The 21,391-nt window shown below is 45.2% G+C and overlaps 1 protein-coding gene across 2 annotated transcripts in view; it reads right to left on the reverse strand.

The window, feature by feature from the left end:
- CALN1 (calneuron 1) overlaps nt 1-21,391 on the reverse strand; it is a 363,083-nt gene that overhangs the window by 158,800 nt on the left and 182,892 nt on the right. Inside the window, exon 4 of one of the 2 annotated variants that reach the window (XM_042921279.1) lies at nt 4,293-4,703. The exons of the other annotated variant lie outside the window; for it this stretch is intronic. Coding sequence (XP_042777213.1) covers nt 4,380-4,703 — 324 coding nt within the window. The 3' untranslated portion in view covers nt 4,293-4,379. Of the gene's footprint in view, nt 1-4,292; nt 4,704-21,391 lie in introns of those variants that run through there. 2 annotated transcript variants of the gene reach the window in all.

The following is a 21,391-nucleotide window of genomic DNA, read 5'->3' on the forward strand; positions in this document are numbered from 1 at the left end:
CGGTGGCCCAAGTACGGAGGGTTGGAGGGGGCACCAGCTATGCCTCCAGGGATGAGAGGCAGAGGCTGTGGGGTCCTCTGGGACCCATTCTTGACAGGCCTTTGCCAACCAGTCCATCCTCCCAATGCAGAGACCAAATTCTCCCTGCATTCATTGCTGTTGGCTCCTAGAGCTGCAGGCAACACTAAGATCCTCCCTCATTGCAAGGACTAGTCTGCTTTTTCTACACCACCATTATCATAATGTGCATCGTGATGGATGAGAACCATCATGCATTGAGGAGAAGACTTTACTGAGCAGCCACCTGCTCAGAGACAATTCTCCTTGGGCCTTTCACGTTTCTGCACGTCTTACAGCACAACCACCGACTGCCTTTGCTTAGGACTATCTTCTCAAGGGCATCTGCAGAGAGAACAGCCTTTGAAGGCATGATGTCTTCTCCAAAGGGCAAGTTAGATCATGGTCAGGTATGATAAAGATGGCATGTCTCTCCAGGACAAAGGCAGGTAGGCTTACTGCCCGTTATAAAAGATTTAGGTACCTTAAGCTCAGGGGTCCTCTGCTGTAACTCTATGCAGGTGACACCGGGCCCTCCAAGTGTCATCTTGTAGGAATTAGGGCTCAGAGAACCAGCTCAAGAAGCTATTGCTGTCAGCGACAGGCCTTGTCTCTGACCAGGAGTCTTGTGTCTTCTGCCAGCATTCATGGAACTGTGTCAGGCGCACCTGCTAGGTTGCAAGGAGTATAAACTCACAGACCTATAACATTCTCGATGTTATTTTACGGACCCAGCGCAGGTATTACGGACCCCTAATAGAGACACAGAAATTAAGGAAGTAGTTCTTGCCCTCAGGAAGCCAAAAATCTGGCACGAGTGCACCAGTCAAGTTGGCACCAGAAAGTCACGCTTGGAGCATCCCGACCCCACTCCAATATAAGTAAGGAAAAGGAAAGACACGGTCCCGCTAACGAACCAAGTTATCATTTCTGTAGCCAAAACCTGAGCCAAAATTGAAGGCAGAAAATTGCATTGAATGTGCCAGCCTGCTGGCTGCAGGTACAGTGACAGACAGAGGTAACAGGGAGGCTCCTCACCTGCTGGGAAAAGAGGACTGAACCTGCCCAGGTGAGATAAGGGGGGGTGGGGCCCCCTGGCACTGAGACCAGCCCCCCGCCCTGCTCAGGAAAGGCCATCAGGCTCCAACAACCCCCTGGGCTCACACACAGCTAACCCCAGGGAGGCCAGAGGAAGCAAACAAACGTCACCCCGGGGCACGGGCCAGGACGTCCTAGGAGTCGCATTGCATCTACACGACAGCATCAGGGTCACCCAAATTCCAGACAACAATCATCAAGGACACGGAAGTGGCGGTCGCTGCCTTTCTTAGGAGGGTCATGGAGATACTGAGTAATTTTGAACTTTGTAAAAAAAAAAATGTTAAAACATGTATTTCAAAATGTAAAATAACAGAAATGTGGAGCTTCGAAATCAAGCAGGAAAAAAGGTGTGTTTGGGGGGGGGCAGTAATCTATTCAACAGGGAAGAGAATGCAATCTATCCAATGGTGAACAGACAACACAAAATAAAGGCAGAACAAATGATTCCTAAAGTGTCTATAGTGTCCTGCCTGACCCCTACACATAAAGTGTACAATTATTTCTTTAAAGACAGACTATTCGTTGGAATTTTTCAAATTCAGCTATCTCCTGCTTATAAAGACAGACCCCCCCCCAAAAAAAAACCACACACACACAGAAATGTTGAAAAGAAGTCAAAGGGAACTATGTCACAGAGCAGACGTGAATAAATGATGATCTAAAAGCTAGGGAAGGTAAGAAACCAAACCAGAAAATATTAGTTTGAAAAGACTAGTTTGAATAGGAGTTTGAAACAGATGGATCTCTAGCTAATCTCAATTTTTTTCTATAAATTATTAATGATAAACAATTAATCAGGGGTGCCTGCGTGGTTCAGTCATTAAGTGGCCGGCTCAGGTCATGATCTCATGGTTCATGAGTTCGAGCCCCACACTGGAAAGCCTGCTTGGGATTCCCTCTTTCCCACTCTCTCTATCCCTCCCCTGCTTGTACCCCCCCCCCCAAAGAATAAATAAACTTTTAAAAAATGTTAAAAAAAAAAAAAATCTCTTACAAGGAGGTCAAGATCAACAACCTGGCTACCTAACCAGCGCAGTTAATAGATTCAGGTGGAACAGAATAGGTCAGGCCTTGCAGAAAGAGTCAGATCTTACTGGAGGGTGCAGGAGAGAGCAAGAGAGAACAGGCAGAAGTGTGACCGTGTAAATGAGGGGACCGAGCAAACAGTAGGAGTCCAATCAAGTAGAGTTAAATGCTTCAGCAAGGCTGCAAGGCGTGTGTGTGATCCACTCTGGTTTGCCCTGGCACCGGGACCCACGCACCCCATGAAATAGTAATTGGAAGAGAGATTTAGTGAGCCCCCGTCAAGAGTCACCATAACAAAAAATGCGAGAATGATGTTATGAAGAGGAATAATTTGAGTTACGTATAGCAGGGTTCACTTGCCCGGGAGAACTCAGAAGGGTATCTGAGTAACGCTAATGGGTCTCAGCATCCTATGATGTCAGCGGAGCCAGTCTAAGAAATGAACCACGGGGTTGCAAACCCTGCAGTTACCCAGCCACGCTAGCTTGACTATTTTACTCATCTCGTCTAGATTCTTCTACGGGAAAAAGATGGAAGTTCTCTCTCTCCTGGGATTGTGGTGATTTGGCTGGAGTTTGTAGCCAGAGAGGCTTAAATTATTCTACTTTTGCTATTACCCAGAAGCACTGAGTCCCCCAGAGGTAGGAGGAGAACAACGGGTCAAACAAATCAAAAGGAAACGATGCACCACCAAATTGAAACTCTGGCAAAGAATACGAACAGGCAAATCACAAAAGAGAAAACCCCAATGGCCGATGCACGTGGGGGAAATGGCCACCCTCTCCAGTATTAAAGGCAAAACAAGCCAAAAGGACCACAAAACGTCATTTCACATCTTGGCAAAGATTTAGTTCCCAAGGATGCAGATAAGCAAGAAAGCATAGGTGGGGGTGGGGTAACCTGGGGTGGGGGGGGGGGGGCGGAACCTGGGTGCCCGGTTAAGTGCTCGACTCCTAACTCCGACCCAGATCACGATCTCAGGGTCCTGAGATCAAGCCCAGTGTGGGGCTCTGCGCTGAGCAGGGAGCCTGCCTCAGGGTCCCTCTGCCCTTCCTGTGCTGGCGCATACACGCATGCGTGCTCACGCTCTCAAAGCGAGCAAGCGAGCATCGGTGGGATTAAACGTTGAAACAAGCACTTCGGGAAACATTTTGGCAACTCTTTTTTTTTGTTTGTTTGTTTTCCCCCACTATTCTTTTTTTTTTTTTTTTTAATTTAATTTTTAAGTTTTTTGGCACCTCTTAATGGAGCCGACGTTGTGCCCGCACCGGGGCGGTTCCGCTTCCGGGTGTCTGTCCCGGCGATCAAAACTTGCGGACCATCTAAATGACCGATGACGTGACGCTGATGGCGTCAGTGATAGTACAACGGGCTGCCCTTCGGCATTTAAAATAATCTCAACCTACACACAGCGACATGGATAAAGCTTAAATAGCCTCCTGAGTAAAAATTAAAAAACAAAAACAAAAACAAAAACCCAGCCAGTGGCAGTAGGGCACATTTTAGACGGAATTGTAAGAGGAGATCTTGTTCTAGGCACACGTAGTGCGTGCGAATCCGGCGGGGTGGAAGTGACAGTCTTGATCTTAAGGCCACAACAGTTCAAGGGGGTTGCAGGCATCACTTCCTGTTGGCCACGTAAGGGACACCAAGTGTATAACGTTTAACTTCTCAAATTCTGAAGCAAATATTATCATGTTACCGTTTGTTCAACTGTTCAATATACCACTTGTTATGGGACGCGCTGTCTAATTCGCTCTGTACTTTTCCGTATGAGTAAAATATTTAAATTCTTAAATGTCTTGTGGACCAAAAAAAAAAAAAAAGTTTTCATCCAGGAGCAGAGTGACGCGGCTGTAACTGGATATATGTTCAAGGGGCAAAAGGGGACAAAAGTAAAGCTATGCTGTGTTGATGTCACAAGTGTCACTTACTTATTCAGCGTTCTGTTGCCACAGGAAACCACGGATTTCAGGCAGGTGGCCCGTGTGCTGTTACAGCAACTGACACAGGACACGGCGAGGACACGGGAGCAGGGCCGGGAGTGTGCTTCCTCGGTGAGGGCTGACGGAGACAGAGGCTGTGCCACAGGGTGGGGGGCACAAGGGTTTTCCGGGGTCTAGGGAGGAGGGTGGGAAGGGGGGGGGGGCTGTCCCGGCAAAGGTATGAGCCAATGGGAAGGTGTGGAGGCGTGGTCAGGACCACAGGTAATTCTCAGGGCTCCAGGGGCAGGCTTGTGACCTTACTGCCGGGGACAGGACAGGGCTGAACTGGAGAGGACAGATGGTACAACATTTTGGAATTTGGACTCTGTCCTCGGGAAGCCGTGGAGTCTCTGAAAGATTCTGTGCAGAGGCATGACCTTGAAGGATCCTTCGGTTCAGTTTCTTGCCTTTAGGCAGATAAATGTCTAAGGCTTTCTGGAGGGTGAGCTTTTTCTGGACGGTGGGCTTGTTTCTTATTCTGTGTCTCCAAGGACAGGGACTCTGCACATCTGTCGCCGTGCCGAGCGAACATAGCTGGGCGTGGAGAAGGTGACAGCCATGGGGAGAGAGAGATGGGAGGGGAATCAGACCCAACCCGCGGAGTCCAGCAGGCACAAAGATGCAGACAGCAGGGGAGGGGGAGGGTGGCAGTGGAAGGCTGAATCAGGCCGGCAGAACACAGTGGGCCCGGATGTGGCAGTCTGCGGCAGGAGAGGCTGATGACAATGGTGGTGGCTGCCATCATCATCACCACCATCAACAACACCGTAGCAAACACTGATACTATGCCCACCATGTGTCAGGACCTGTCCTAAGGGCTTTACACGGTTCAGCTAACCCTATGTGGCAGGTAAATCATTATCCCCGTTTTATTTAAAAAAATTTTTTTAATGTTTATTTTTGAGAGACAGAGAGAGAGACAGAGAGTGAGCAGAGGAGGGGCAGAGAGAGAGGGAGTCACAGAATCCGAAGCAGGCTCCAGGCCCTGAGCTGTCTGCACAGAGCCCGACGCGGGGCTCAAACTCACGAACTGTGAGATCATGACCTGAGCCAAAGTTGGACACTTAACCAACTGAGCCACCCAGGCGCCCCTATCCCCATTTTAAAGATGAGGAGAAGGAAGCAGAGAGAAGGAGAGGGAGTCTGACTGTGATCCCACAGGTCTTAAGGAGCAGATCTGGAAATGACAGGCAGCCTCGGTTCCTAACCTTCCACTATTGCTGCCTCTCCACAAGGAATCCTGGGAGTATCCTGCCAAGCAGAGAAGGCATCCCCAGATCACGGTCCATGCGGAAAGCATCTCTAGATATGAAGCAGGCTCTGGCCGTGAGAGAACGGGGTCCAGACACGGACAGACTCTGAGTCAGGAGAGCAGAAGCTGGTTGACCAGAAGTTCAACTCGATGCTTGCTATTTCTGTGTAGAGTATTTGGAACAGGAGGGCGGGGGACTAAACATACCAGGTGCCACGCACCTCAGATGTGGTATCCCATTTGACCCTTCGTGTGGATGTTCCTATTAGCTGAGGAAGCCGACGCTCTGAGTACCAGTGATGGGCTTACGTTCACACAGCACACACAGGCAGAGCCGGAGGGAAGGCTACTCGCTCGGATGCCCTGTGTTTTTCCCTATTACCGCACACCGCCTCTCCGAGGACTTCCCAAGTGCCCACCAACCCGGTCTGAGTGCTGGCCCAGAGTCATTTCCTCGCTAATTTCGCCGAAGAATACACACAGAAATAAATAAAAAGGAAAGACACCCAGCACCAACTGTGAAATGAAGATAAGAGAACACAGGGCAAATCTTGGAGGAATTTCCACGAAGGGCCGCGTTCCTGGGGACAGATGTAGAAAGAAACCACCACCTATACCCTCTGAGCCACCAGAGGAAAAACACAGGCCCAGAGAAGTTGGAAAACCACACTAAATTACCTCCGTGCTCTGTAACATATCCCAGGACACTGGGGCAATGTGGATTAGAAAAAAAAAAATGTTAACACAGTACTTTTGAAAAGATAACGAAGAACAAAGGGAAAATAAGCATTACCCTGATTAAGGGGGATAAAGATCACTGGGAAAAAAACTTACTGTTCACACACACACACAAAAATGATGATACTTGAAAATATCTTAGGGCCTTCGAGACATCCAAGAGGATTTGGTCACAATGGAACAGAAATAGGGAGCCACAGGAGGAGGAAAAAGTGGAACTAAAGAAACAGAGAAGGATTTCAGGAAGAGAAAAGAGAATGTTAAGGAGCTCAAAAACGCAGAGCAAAATTAAAATGATTTCAAAGGTCATACACAGCGGGACGTCTACCCCACATACCAGGAGTCACATGCAGCAGGCGGTGTCAGAGGTCCTCAGATTGTGGATGGAAACAGAAGAAACAGAAAAAGAAAGGTTAATGGATAAGAAGGAAGAGGCAAAACACACACACACACACACACACACACACACACACACACACACAAAACAAACAAACAAAAAAACAGGTCCGTCTTAGGGGTTTTGTCTGTTGCACGGGAGAAAAACTAAACAGAGCAAAAGCAGTAATTAAAAGTTTAGTTTTGAGAGGGACAGCTGAGTGGGGGAGATTCAGAGAGAGAGGGACACAGAGGGTCTGAAGTGGGCTCTGTGCTGACAGCAGGGAGCCTAATGTGGGACTAGAACTCAAGAACCAGGAGATCATGACCTGAGCTGAAGTTGGACGCTTAACCTACTGAGCCACCCCGGAGCCTCAAGAGCAGTAAAAAGAGAATACCAGAAAGCTGTACCGGGTGGAAAGGCCCGAGTTGATATATCAGAAAAGCTCCCTGAGATCCAGGCAAAGTAATAAAAAAAAAAAGATCTATTCTGCCCAACATGTGATTGTACATAAATAAGAAACATTAGAGGCATCCGGCCGAACAAAACAGGTTCTCTACAAGGAACATAAGCTGAATCAAGCTCCCCTCCAACTTCTCTACAAAGTACAAAAAGCAATGAATGCATACCTGAAAGAATTTCTTTCTTTTTCTTTCTTTCTTTCTTTCTTTCTTTCTTTCTTTCTTTCTTTCTTTCTTTCTTTCTCTTTCAAGTTTATTTATTTTGAGAGAGACAGAGACAGTTGTGAGCAGGGGAGGGGCAGAGAGAGAGGGAGAGAGTGAGAATCCCAAGCAGCAATCTGCTGTCAGGAAGGAGCCCGACACGGCGCTCGAACCCACGAACCGTGAGAAACCAAGAGTCGACCGAGCTACCCAGGAACCCCACCTGAAAGTTTCCGATGCTGTATTCTGGCTGCCATTTTCCTTCTATCTTCCTTTCTTAAAGAAACCTGATCTGATTGGGAGACCAATGAGTCAAGCCCCAAGGGTGGATCATAACACATCGAAGCTAGGCAAGCGACCACATCCCTCTTGCCAGTATCCATCTTCTCAAGTCCCCCTTGTAGCTGGGAGCGGACATGCCATTCTGTTTTGGCCAATGTCATTTAAAGGAAACACCTGCCGGGAGCCTTCTGAGAAAGCTTTCCCTTTACTTATAAGAAAGAGAACCATCAGGGCAAAGAAGGTCTTTGGCTGCCGAGATGATGATGGCTGCCGAGATGATGATGGCTGCCATCATTGCCTTCATCATCATCATCATCATCATCGCCATCACCATCAGCATTACCAGTTCTGGTGCCTGAAGGTATAGCAGCCATCCTTCAGCCGGAGGGCAACATGGACGAAGGTGAGGCTTCAGCAGGCTGAGCATCGTGGGACCGAAGACCAAGCTTCAGGATGACATCACTGAGCCTTTGCTTCCCGTCCTGACGGCCCACTCCAGACATCCTACTAAGTTAGATCTCTGTCCTTACTATTGAATCCATGGGTAGGTTCTCTTTGACTTGTAACGGAGAGTATTGAGGATATAAATATTAATAGGCGAAGCACAGAAAGACATTCCAACATCATCACATCGTTTGAGAAACGACGGGCCACACAAAATTGAACGAGTTTGCCAAATGCAGGCTGTGTCAGAGTTTTCACGAACTAGTGTCTTTTATGGGACTCCAAGAGATGAACTGCATGAAGTAGGAGACATTCCTACGATTTATTGGACCATGGAACTTGAGGAAGCATGTGGAAGAGTAGGATTCTATGTAAAATACTATGAGAGATGATTATAGGACACCGAGGTTAGCATTTTGTGACCCAAAAACTAACCATATTTTTGTTTTGTTAGCAAAGTCGCAGAAGGATCTTTTCAAATCTGCAAAGGGCTCGAAGAACATATCTCTTACATAATCCCCTGGTCCCCAGTATGAAAAATTGCAAACACACACACACACACACACACACACACACACACACAAACCAAGCTCTCCAGCCAACTGAGAGAACTGTAATTAACAATTCAGACATAAGAAATTTAGAGTATAAAGAAAACTTTTTAGAGATAAGGACAATGAACTGTTGTAAATATGGATACAAAACTAAACACAAACACTGAAAATATTCTGAAAAAAGAAGACTTAATGATGGAAAAAAGAGCTGTTTAATAATGACGGACACCTAGCCCAGATAACATGGTATAGACCCATTTCTCCCTGCTTCCTCACCAAGTACCACGATAAGCCGTGGAGATAAGGTAGGAGATAACCAAAGGAGAATTCTCGAAGGTGCTAAAAGGAGGAAGGTGAACCTGTTAGGGACCCAGCACCGGAGAACAAAATAGCAGAATATCTTATATTCTCCCACCCGGTGGAAGGAGGTAACACAGATGCAATGCATCCCGTCCCTCAAACCGAGCAATAGGAAGAGGCATGGGTAGGCACTTTCCTCCCTCATACTGAATGGGAGCTCCTCAGACAACACTGGACAAACCCACGGTGGGCCATGGGGATCTACTGGGGGCCCCACTAATGATAAACAGCTAAGGGAAGTGCTCTCCTTCCCTGGAAGCCCTGAAATGTCCCTCCCCCCCGTCCCAGGAATTTAATAGGGAGGCCCCAGCAAGAGGGACCTCCACCCAAACAAATGGCCCAGCCCAAGAAGACTTGGTCCCTGTGGGCCTGAGACTCTCCACCTCTGCCCAGAGACTGGGGGCAACAGCGATATGGATCTCATCATGGCTCCAATGGATTAAGCGGATCTCAATAAGCACTTGACCTGCGAAGCATTCTTTGTTCCCCACGGTTAGGGGAGAACGCCATCACAAGATGGCCTGGCTTAGGAAAACTCTTGCCTGAGGACCCCCTCCCGCACAGAGAGACACCCATCATCCTGCCCCAAGGAAACCCTTTCCCCTCCACAAGTAGCATGAGGAGGGATGAGTGGGAGACCCGGTAGGAGCAGATAAACCGAGCAGACTAAAATATCACCACAAACGCTGTGAAATGAAACTGTCATTTGGAAGCATGGCCCACAGAAGTAAGCCGGGACCTGCATGTAATCCTACACAGGGTGACTACCTACTAAAAATAAAAGATTTAAATAGAACCCAGCATCGACTAATATATTAGGCAAAGTGTCCAGGATACGATAGGAAATCGCCCATCATCTCAGGAACTGAGAAAATCACAACTCGAATGAGAAAAGAGATTTCGCGGACACCAATATGTATACGAATTAGACGTTGGAACCATCTGGCGAGGATTTTAAAGAAGGCATCATAAAAATCCTTCAACAATCACACGTTCTCTTCACACAAGTGAAAAACAAGAAAACCTGAATGAGGAAACAGAAGTTATGAAAAAGAACCAAATGGAAATTACAGAACTGAAAAACACAATTGCAGAAATAAACAATTCGTGAGCTGGGAGAGTAGAGATGACAGAGGTTAGAAAAGGTGAATTGGAGGGCAGATCAAGAGTTTACACAATATGAACAACAGAAAGAATACGGACATATATAAATTACACGTGTGTATGTGTGATTGTATAATAAGCTTATGTAATTTATATAGTCATATGTATATATGTACAGATATATGTAATATATTATATATATATGTCTATATATAAAAATTTATTCCCTATAAATCATGGACTGACAGGTACAATTTCAAACTATATAAGGGCACCCGGGTGGCTCAGTTGGTTGAGTGTCCGACTCTTGGTTTCACCTCAGGTTGCGATCTCACGGTTCGTGGAACTGAGCCCTGCACCGGGCTCTGTGCTGAGAGTAGCGCTTGCTTGGGATTCTCTCTCTCCCTCCTCCCTTCCCCTGCTTGTGCTCTTTCTCTCTCTCTCAAAATAAACAAATACACATTCATTTTTTTTTAACTTTTTAAATTAACTTTTTAAAATTTTTATTAGAGAAAAAAACCAGACAATCTTTGTGATCTAGGCCGAGGCCCAGAGTTCTTAGACGTGAGACCGAAAGCACAATCCGTAACGGGAAAAGCTGCTAAGTGTGGACTTCCGCAAAATTAAAATTCTTTTGTTCGCCAAAGCCCGCGCAAAGAGGAGGGAGAGATACGCTGGGTACTGGGAGAACATGCTTGCAAGCGACCTATCTCACCAAGGAGTGGCACCTAGAATATATAAAGAATTCTCAAATCTCAGCAGTAAGATGAAACCAAACAAAAACAACTATCTAATGAGAATATGGGCAAAAGACAGACACAGATACGAACGGATGACGTAGAGATGGTAAGTGGGAAGTAAACACTGGAAAGGATTAGCCATCGGGGAACTGCAAATCATGCAGTGGGCTATCACTGGACACCCACCAGAAGAGCTGAAACGGAAACGGCGACAGTATGAAAGCTGGTGAGGATGTGGAGAAAGGGGACCACTCGCACGTTGCTGGGAAGAATGTAAAACATGGCTGTCATGCTGGGAAACCGTTTAGCAGGTTGTTTGTGGTTTTGGGGGTTATTTTTTAGAGAGCACGTGCGAGCAGGGAGAGGGGCAGAGGGGGAGAGAGAGAGAGAGAGAGAGAGAGAGAGAGAGAGAGAGAGAGAGAGAGAATCTTAAGCAGGCTTCATGCCCAGCACAGAGCCTGACACAGGGCTGGAGCTCATAACCCTGGGATCATGACTTGAGCCTAAATCAAGAGAAGGATGCTCAGCCGTCTGAACCACCCAGGCACCCTAGCAGTTTTTTGTAAAACCAAACACACAATTCACAGGCAGATGGTTAAATATACTATGGTACATCCATAGCATGATCTATTATTCATTCAGCAGCGGAAAGGAGCAAACTCCTGATACACACAACTTGAGTGAATCTTGAGGATACAACGCTGAGTGAAAGAAAAGTCATTCCCAAAAGGGTAACAAAGTGTATGCTTGCGTTTACAAAAAAAGATTCTACACCGGCAACATGTTAGAAGTGAAAAGCAGATTAGTGGTTGGCAGCAGTTAGAGATAGGGCTGGGGGTGGGGGTTGCGAGGAACTGTTCACTGTATCGATTGAGGAGGCAGACGCACAAACTTACACATATGACAAAACTATACAGCAGTAAACATCTATACCCACAAATACAGGTACAGGTAAAACTGGGGAGGGGCGCCTGGGTGGCTCAGCTGGTTGAGCATCTGACTCCTGATGTTGGCGCAGGTCATGATCTCACAGTCTGTGAGACTGTGTCCCGTATCAGGCTCCATGCCGAGCACGGAACCTGCTTAAGATTCTCTGACTCCCCCTCTCTCTGCCCCCTCCCCCGCTCACAAGTGCGCATGCTACGCTCTCTCTCTCTCCCCAAAAAATAAAACAAGTAAAACTGGGGAAATCTGAAGAATACTGGTGAGTTTCATCAGCGTCAAAATCCCATTTATGATACTGTACCGGGACTTTGCAAAACGTTACCCTTTAGGGGAAAATTGGGTGGGGTGTACTTGAGATCTTTCTAAATTCTTTCTGAAAACCGCATGCGAATCTATAACCATTTCAATAAAAAATTTAAGAAGACAGAATGTATAATGCCAGATTAACATAAGTGCAAAGTGAAAGCAGAGAATAAATATAAGCCGAATTTTGTGTTAAGGAAAAGTCAAAAGTCATTTATTCTTTTGACTTAAATATTCAGACAGATATCATTTTAACTACGTATTTCATAAAAGTCAAAATCAGTACAAGGATTATAACAAAAAGAGCCACCTTTATACTGAATTTAAAAGATAAAGCATATAAAACAATCTGTATAGCAAAAGACAGAAAACAAAGGACATGGCTTAAAATCAAAAAGAATAATATAGGCCCATCGAACTGTGAACAAACACCCGTTATAAAAGGATTGCCAAGGGATTAAGGACAAATTCTATTAAATTTGTCTATTAAAAGACAAATTCTCTCTGGCCCATAAAAACCAATCTGACACCATGAGTCTTTTAAAGAGAAGGCTACCTAAAAAGAATTTTTTGAAGGAAGAGGATGGATAAGGATATACCCAGTCACAACAATAAAACGAAAATGAGATGAGTTTGGTATTAATATAGAGGGGCATTTAAGACAAAAATGGTGGATGGGCCAAGAAGGCTCTCTGTAGGTATAAATGGTGATAACGGGTCCATACTGGGATTGCCACATTTTAATTTGGTGACTAGCTTTCCCTCTAGAATAACACCTGTGCCTGTCCCCTTCTCACTACCTCAGCTGCTGCCACCCTAGTACAAGCTATCAGCCTGTCGCTTGACTCCTGAAATAATTTCCTCACTTCCCATTTCCGTTCCAGCCCCCGACAACCCTAGGCAGCGGTAGTTTGCGTGTAAACCAAATCATGCCACTGTATTGCTTAAAACACTCCGGTGAGTACTTTTCTACATAAAATTATATCCAAACTCCTTGTCTGTCTGGGACCTGAGACAAAGAGTTCTTCCCTCAGTGTCAATTCATGCTTCCTTAATAGCAACAGGCTCCTCGATTTTCAAATCGGGGAACATGGCTGTCCAGAGGAAAGACTACATTTCCCGACATCCCTTGCTGCTGGGCGTGGCAACACGGCCGTCTCCCGACCAACCACGTGACTAACTTCCCACCAATAGGACATAAGTAGAAGGGATGTGGGCAACTTCTTGAAAGACTTGGGCACCCCTTTGCCTTCCGTTGCTTTCCGTTTGCATTTCCGTTTGCCTTTCCGTTGCTTTCGGGTGGCGGAAATGCAGATGGGGACAGAAGCCATGTGGGTAGGGCGACACCCTGGCGCTTCGGGGCAATGAACCAGCTGGAGGCTGAGCAGTACCGCACCAGGCCCGAGCGCTGTGCGGAACAGGAGCACGTGGCCACAGACTTACGTCCGAGTGTCTGCGCCGCTGTGAGGTCATCTCAGTCATCTTCCTCTGAACCTATGTCCCCACACAGGGCCTGTGATGTCCCACAAGAGCTGGTCTCCGCCACATCTTCAACCTCATCTCCTACCATCCTCCCCTTGCCTGCCAAACTCGAGTCAAGCTTGTCCCACCTCAGGGCCCTAGCAATGGCCGTCGCCTCCCCCTGGCGAGCACTGTGCCCAGAGCTTGACAAGCGAGAGCTTTCTCTCGATGTAGGGCTCAGCCCAAATGCCCCGTCCTCCTCACCTTCTCTTCACACGCTGTTGAAAGTTGTAGAGTAGGCACCCTGACTGCCCCCTGCGGTAGTATCCTGTTGTATGTATGTCACAGAACTGAATATTAGGAGGTGAGTATCTGTTATTGAGTGTCTATCTCTCCCTGCCCCTTACACTAGAATATCAGTTCCACGAGAGCAAGATACTCATCTACTGTTCACGACTATATCCGTGCTGGCCCAACAATTAGCCTCTCAGTTAGCATTTGTTGAACGGGTCAACCGACCAAAGAATGAACGGCGATATCAAACACACACCACACCACACACCCCACAGAGAAAATGAAACAGCACTGAGATCCTCAACGCCATCAGTCTAAGACAGACTGAGTAGATACAAAATAGACCAGGCCATTCAAGATTTTTCATGTGAGAGTATATAGTTCTATTGCCTACAAACTGAGGGTAGTCTCTGCAATTACCAAATCGCATTTACGCAAAGTGAACACATACTGAGCCACATTAAATGGGCACAATAAATAGTATAAGAAGAGATTACATAAGCAGTATTCTATGGCTGCCATGTAATAATAAAATGAGAAACTAATAACAAATTATTAAATGAAGTATCCACTAATATTCTTTGAACAACTGTTGAGTGACGGAAGGCATTAACTACGATTACAGACCATACAGTAAATGATAAGACTATCTCAGCATGGTGATAAAGCTATACTAATAGAAAAATTCATATCCAAGTTCTTTCATTCATAAAGAGAAACTAAATAAAATAATCCTTGAACACAGATCTGATAAATAATAACAGTAAGGAGGGAAAGCAGAGAGGAAATGAAGATAAAAGTTATAAAGACCTGAATAGAAAACAGGAAAACGATCCTATTAATTAAATAAAAGCGTTTCTTAAAAAAAAAAAATCAATGAAATAGATAACTTTATGACATTAATTAAAAATAAGAAAAATAAAAATTACAATTAAGAGAAGCTACAACAGGGGCGCCTGGGTGGCTCAGTTGGTTAGCGTCTAACTTCGGTTCAGGTCATGATCTCGTGGACAGGGAGTTCGAGCCCCATGTCGGGCTCTGTGCTGACAGCTCAGAGCCTGAGGCCTGCTTTAGATTCTGTGTCTCCCTCTCTCTCTGCCCCTCCACCGCTCGCACTCTGTCTCTCTCTCTCAAAAATAAACACACATTAAAAAATTTCTTTAATAAATAAAATAACATTAAAAAAAAAACCAAACAGAAGCTATAACACTACACTTGTGGTGAGCACGGCCTACCGTATAGAAATGTCAAATCACTTTGTTGTAGGCCTGAAACTAATGTAACATTGTGTGTCAACTCTGGTCAGATAAAGAATTGTTGTTTTAATTTTTAAAAAGAGGTACAAATTTCCATTTATAAAATAAATAAGTACTAGGGATATAATACCTATAGTTAACTCTGCTGTATGGCGTATTTGAAAGTTATTAAGAGAGTAGATTCTGAGCATTCTCATCACGTGGAAAAATATTTTTCTTTTTTTGTATGGCAGATGTCAAACTTATTTTGGTAATTAATTCACGACATACGTAAGCCAAATCATTGTGATGTATGTCTTTAATTGATACAGTGCTCTACGGCAATTATTTCTCAATAAAACTGGTCAATAAGAGAAAAAGAGAGAAGCTATAATAATGGTAAGAAGGTGCTTTTGAAGAAAGTTTTAGGGCACCTGGGTGGCTCAGTCAGTTAAGTGTCCGACTTCGGCTCAGGTCATGATCTCGCGGTTCGTGGATTCGAGCCCCATGTCAGGCTCAGAGCCTGAAGCCTGCTTCAGATTCTGTGTCTCCCTTTCTCTCTGCTCCTCCCCGACTCGGGCTCTGTCTCTCTCTCTCTCAAAAATAAAATAAACATTAAACAATTAAAAAAAGAAAGTTTTAAACAATTGTGTGTACAAGCCTATGCTCATAAGTTAAGTCATTTTGAGGACCTGGAAACTTCCTTAAGACAACATAAATTTTCAAAATAGACTAAAGAGCAATCAAATGTTATAATCAAAGAAATATCTCAAAAAAAAAAGAGAAAGAAACAAAAACCCAAGCAATTTTATGGACTAGCCTGCTCAGATTTAAGATCTTAAATAAATCTATACCATATGGAACTTATTGCCAAAAACAACAACAACAAAATGACTGAAACTGGACAAATTGATTTTATCATGCTAGAACAATTGTTTCAAAACCTAATAAAGACACTTATAGTTCTGTATAAACGACAGGCTGCTCTTATTGATAAATATGGATGAAGAAATCACAATTGGTGTCAACTCAAATTTTAAAATTTCATTACAAAGTCAAATTACATTAAGAAAATGACCTACCATGACAGCAAATGTTAATCTTAGGAGTGTAAACATTGTTTAATGTTGGGAACTTATTAATCGTTATATCATATCAATAAGCTAAACACGGATACTCACGTGCTCCTATAATGAGAGATTCGAAGGAATTTGCTAAAAGCTATCATATATTCATATTAAATAAACCGTTGGTAAGTAAGACACATCAACATCGAATCTCACCCTCCTCATGTATAACTAATCGTCAGGTTTCAGTCAATATATGTGGGACTAAAATAGTGTCAGATGGGGGAAACAGAATTGCGCCAATGTGGAGACAGAGTCACATGCAGAACGGAAGAAAATCAACTGAAAAGCACATGACCACTAACGAGAGAATCCGGTAAGGAAGCCAGATAAAAGTCAAAATTCCAAACCCACAATACCGGCAGAAAGTGGTGAGAGACATACAATGACCACATCAAACGCTTATTCAGAATAGCAAAAGTAGAAAAAAAAAAAATACACGGTTGTACCTCAACAAGAACATGTGGGGACTACGACCCAGAGCCCCAAGGGGCGGGAGCTCGGTGAGAAGGGCCCACGCACCAGTCGGCAGGTGGCTGAGATCTCTTCTTTCCACCTCCCTGACCAAGTGACCCTCAGAAACTCTGTCTTATGGCAACAAGATCTCTGGAACTGTGGTCAGAAAGTGTCTCCAGCGAACACCGGATGATCCCACTTATATGAGAAATGCAAGAGTCAGACTCATAGAAACAATAGAACGTGGTTGCCAAGGGCTACTTAGCAAGGGTTTGAAAAATTATTTTCAATTTTTTTTTTCCTGAGCATAAAAACGTGCTGGGGTGGGCAACAGTCAGCCTTGAGTTTTGGGTAGGGGGGCCACCATGCAGAGGCTTCCATGAGTTCTTCCTCCCCGGGGCTGGTGGCTAAAATTCTGATGACATGCCTTCATACTCTCGTATCAATTTTTGTGTCTTGTTCACCATGACAATGGGCACATATGTTAGAAACTCCAATCATCTTTTGCCATTGAGAACACTTGTTTTATAATACGATTTTGTTAACTTGAGGTCTTGGTAATTTCACCGACAAATAACAGAACAGATCATACAGCCTAATGTAGAAACTTCAGGAAACAGAAACAAAGATAAAGAAAAAATTACATTCACCTTGATTCCAATCCATAATAACTAATATCGTCGGGAAGATTGCGTTTTCTCCAGTGTTTGTCCATGAATATAAATGGATGGCTCACAGATGTAGAAACGCAATGTAATTATCCTGCATATGCAATCTCTACGGACTGTAACATGGAAATATTATTTCAAATAATTGTATAACGCTCCGTCTTTGTAAGCGCCTCTTCTACCTCTCCGACTAATTTCAGACGACAGAGTCTTAGACATAGAATTATTTTTAATTATAGGGTTTCGCGTTTGAAGAGTTGTAGCTAAGTATCACCAGAGAGTTTTCGGGCAAGTTGTACAATTTACATTTCCACCAGCAGCATACGAGCGTGTCCATTTCATCCAACTCTTGACTGCACTGGGTATTATCCTAGTTTGATTCTTTTCCAATCTGATAGGTGAAAGCTGTCGCCCAATTACTATTTTACACTTCTTAGATTTCTAGTGAGGGTGAACTGCTTTGACCTGTATATTGAAAATACTGACCAATTACTGCTCCTTATTCCATTGCTCTACCGTCAAGAGGTTTTCACATTGCTGTCGCAATGTTCTTCACATATGCTTTATTCTGTCAGTTACCATATTTTTTCCTTTTTTCGTTTTTAAATATTCTTTCAAATTTAATTTTTAAATATTTTTAAATTTTTAAATATTCAATTTAATATTTAATATTAAATTTAAAAATTTAAATTTTTCAATATTCTTTCAAATTTAATAGCTTAATACTTTTATTTACGATTCTTCCATTGGTTTAATGCTTAGAAAGGCATGTCCTGGAGGCACCTGGGTGGTTCAATCGGTTAAACGTCCGACTTCGGCTCAGGTCGTGATCTTGCAATTCATGAGTTCGAGCCCCACGTCAGGCTCTGTGCTGACAGCTCCGAGCCTGGAGCCTGCTTCGGATTCTGTGTAATCCTGCCTCTCTGCCCCTCCCCTGCTCACACTCTGTCTGTCTGTCTCTCAAAAATAAACATTAAAAAAATTAAAAAAAAAAAAGGCATGTCCTACTAGAAAACTAGTTACTATTGACATGTAATTTACCACCTTTTAAAACAGCTGAAACTTACAGACTAACAACCAATTACATTTATAAATATGGATAAATAAAAGAAAACCCGGGGCGCCTGGGTGGCTCAGTTGGTTGAGCGTCCGACTTCGGCTCAGGTCACGATCTCGCGGTCCGCGAGTTCGAGCCCCGCGTCGGGCTCTGTGCTGATGGCTCAGAGCCTGGAGCCTGCTTCGGATTCTGTGTCTCCCTCTCTCCCTGCCCCTCCCCTGTTCATGCTCTGTCTCTCTCTGTCTCAAAAATAAATAAACGTTAAAAAAATTTTTTTTTTAAATAAATAAATAAATAAAAGAAAACCCCAAACTACCAAGGTCTGACTCAGACCAGTAAGCTGGACCAGATGCCTGTCCCACACACCCGGCTCCCCAAAATCTCAGTGGCTCAATGTTTTTCAAATCTGAGCGAGCATCAGGGTCACCTGAAGGGTTTACTGAAACCCAGGCTGCTGGACGCCCTCCCCCTGCCCCCCTGCCCCCCTGCCCCCGCACCCCGCGTTTCTGATTCAGTGTTTCTGGGGTGGGGCCCAGGCATTCGAATTTCTAACAAGCCCCAGGTGATGCCTGTGTTGCCGGTTCGGGAACCACACTTCAAGACCCACTGCTGATGCTAATGCTTTCCATACTCCACACTTCACAAGTCAAATCACTTTGGGGATTCAGGCACTTGCTGTCAATCTAACAGGCCTCGTGATGGGCACCGCTCCTGAAAGCTGTTGTGGTTCTGTTCAATGATGAAGATCTGGGGAGCAGCAGTTTTGGATCTGATAGAGTGGCAAGTTGACAAAATATTGGGGAAAGAAGGAGACTGTTGGTGCCAGATTTGACGCGGGGAAAGACTCCGCTTGCTGGAACGCAATTTATCCTTAACGTTAAAAAAGGAAAGATCTTGGCGTTTTCTAGGTCGTGGCCCCATGTAACAAATGCCTCACGGGATCAGCTATGATTTCTCCTGTTTTTCCATTTGCTTGCCCTGCAAGTTTGACCAACGGTCCCCCTCACGGGACTGATAATCTCCAGTGTTACGGATGAAAACGATGTAGATATTGAACAGATTCTTGACTAGCTAGGAACCGCATTTTCCTTCCTTTGTTTTCCTTTTTCTGATTGCACAATTAATGCAGGCCCACTGTTGAGATTTTTGGAAAGCACAGAAAGATGGGATCACTCATCATCCTACCACACATGACAAATCACTGTGAATGTTCTGATGTATTTCTTTCCCGTACTTTTATGCACAACAGATCTGGATCATAATGTAGCTGTACATAGTGCTTTCTTCATAGGTCGTGAGCATAGAACATCAAGTGCTCTCAACTGCCTGTGAGTCAAGAATTTTAAGCACAGCTCCTTGCTCGTCTTAGCCACGGCCCTGGGGCCAGCACATAAATGTCCCCAGCAAAAGCCTGGGACCTGGGCTGGAGAGGACTGGCCTCTGCATCAGAGCATAGGTCAGCGACCAGGACTCCGGGGCCATAGCGGAAACGGAGAGCCAGGGAAGACAGGAGACCGGAGAAAGGATTTGGAATGGAGGGACAGAGGCCAAGCCTGGAGAGATTCCTGGGGAGCAGCTGCAGGTACTTTACTACATCTGTTGTGTATTATTCTACCAGATGGGGAGGAGTGGACAGCTAGAAAGGAAGCCGCACAGGCCTCAGGTTGAAGAAGTTGGCGTGGCAGCCGCTGATCTGGACCATATCTGGGAATGGGTGCCCCATGCACTCTTATGTTAGGGTAACTTACAGTGTCCTGAACATTGCACACAGCTGTGAGATAAACCAGCTATGATAACGACCGGCTTGCATATGCATGAGTAAGGCTCAGGATGTTCAGGCAAGATTCTCGAGCCATGCATAAAAACCAGGGCCCCCGTATGAGTTTCCTATTTCTTGACCTCCAGCCTCGGACGCGTTCCCACATACCCAGAGGCATCCAGGGAACAGATTCATTTGCTTAAATATTTATGTGTTTTATTTCTTAAAACAGAGAGTCTAAACCAGTGAAGTCTTGATGAATCCAGTCTGGTTGGGACACAATAAAAAACTGATAGTGAAGGAGCCTTAGGTGTTTTACCTGCACCTTCCGGTAAGACCCACAAATGGCTCAGCTCTCCCAGACAATGCGGGACTCATTTCTCTCTTTCTTCAGAGGGAGAAGAGTTTAACAGAAGTGGTGGCTGGACCCTGGGGCCGGGAGAGCTAGTTGATTTCCTAGGATCCTTGCCATGATCCTCGCCATTGTATGCTTTCTGCAAACTCACTGCAGAACAGTTCTGCACAGCACCGGTGGTCAAGGGGGAGAAAAAGATAAAGGGCTGCCCTTAGTGACTCAGGAGTGGGGCTCTGTCCCCTGCCACCAGGGGCCATCTCCTGTATTGAAGACTCCTCTTCTCGGGTACAAGTGGAGTCATGTTTGAGGACCCCACTTCCCGGCAGGTGCCATCCACCCGAAACACTGAGCAATGAAAACCATCCCCGGTCCCGAGTCCCATCACCTTTCAGCCCCACCCCTCCCTCCTCTCCACTGTCAACACCCACCAAGTCCTAACGCTGACTTCAAACACCATTTCGCATTTCCTCCCCAAGTAAATCACTGCGGGAACAGCAAACACACAGAAACCTGATGAATGAAGGGTAAGAACACAATAAAAATTTCCATCAGTTATTATCTACTTAAGAGAGAGGCTCTGAACTGGCTGCCAAGAAACCTGTGAGCCTCATACCCAGAAGGCTGAGGACCCTGGAAAGGCAGAGATGCTGGGGTATGGCTCTCAGACCATCCTCCTTGGGAAGGAGGCTGTGTTAGTAGCCAATTACATCCCCCTTCACGGATACCAATTTCCTGCAAGGAGCCAGGGGCTCATAACTTTTGGGATGAGTACCAATGGATAAATAGCTGTTGCTGCAGAATCCCGGTTGATTTTATGTTACTCTTGGCACTGTGGGCCAGGACGGTGAGAAAGGAGCCCAGGAGGACGGATTTAATTAGCAAGATGAGCCGAGCCTAGTGCCCTGCTACGATCGCTTCTCAGAACGCAGAGCCATGGTCACGGTTTTCCTCTGGGGTAGGAAGAAACCAAAGCCTGGGGAAAATGAAAGGCCATGGTGGCAATGTCGGATCAGAAGATAAGCCAATTACAGAATCTTTACCCTTGGTGGT

Source organism: Panthera leo, chromosome E3, assembly GCF_018350215.1.
Source record: "Panthera leo isolate Ple1 chromosome E3, P.leo_Ple1_pat1.1, whole genome shotgun sequence".
Classification (NCBI taxonomy): Eukaryota; Metazoa; Chordata; class Mammalia; order Carnivora; family Felidae; genus Panthera; species Panthera leo.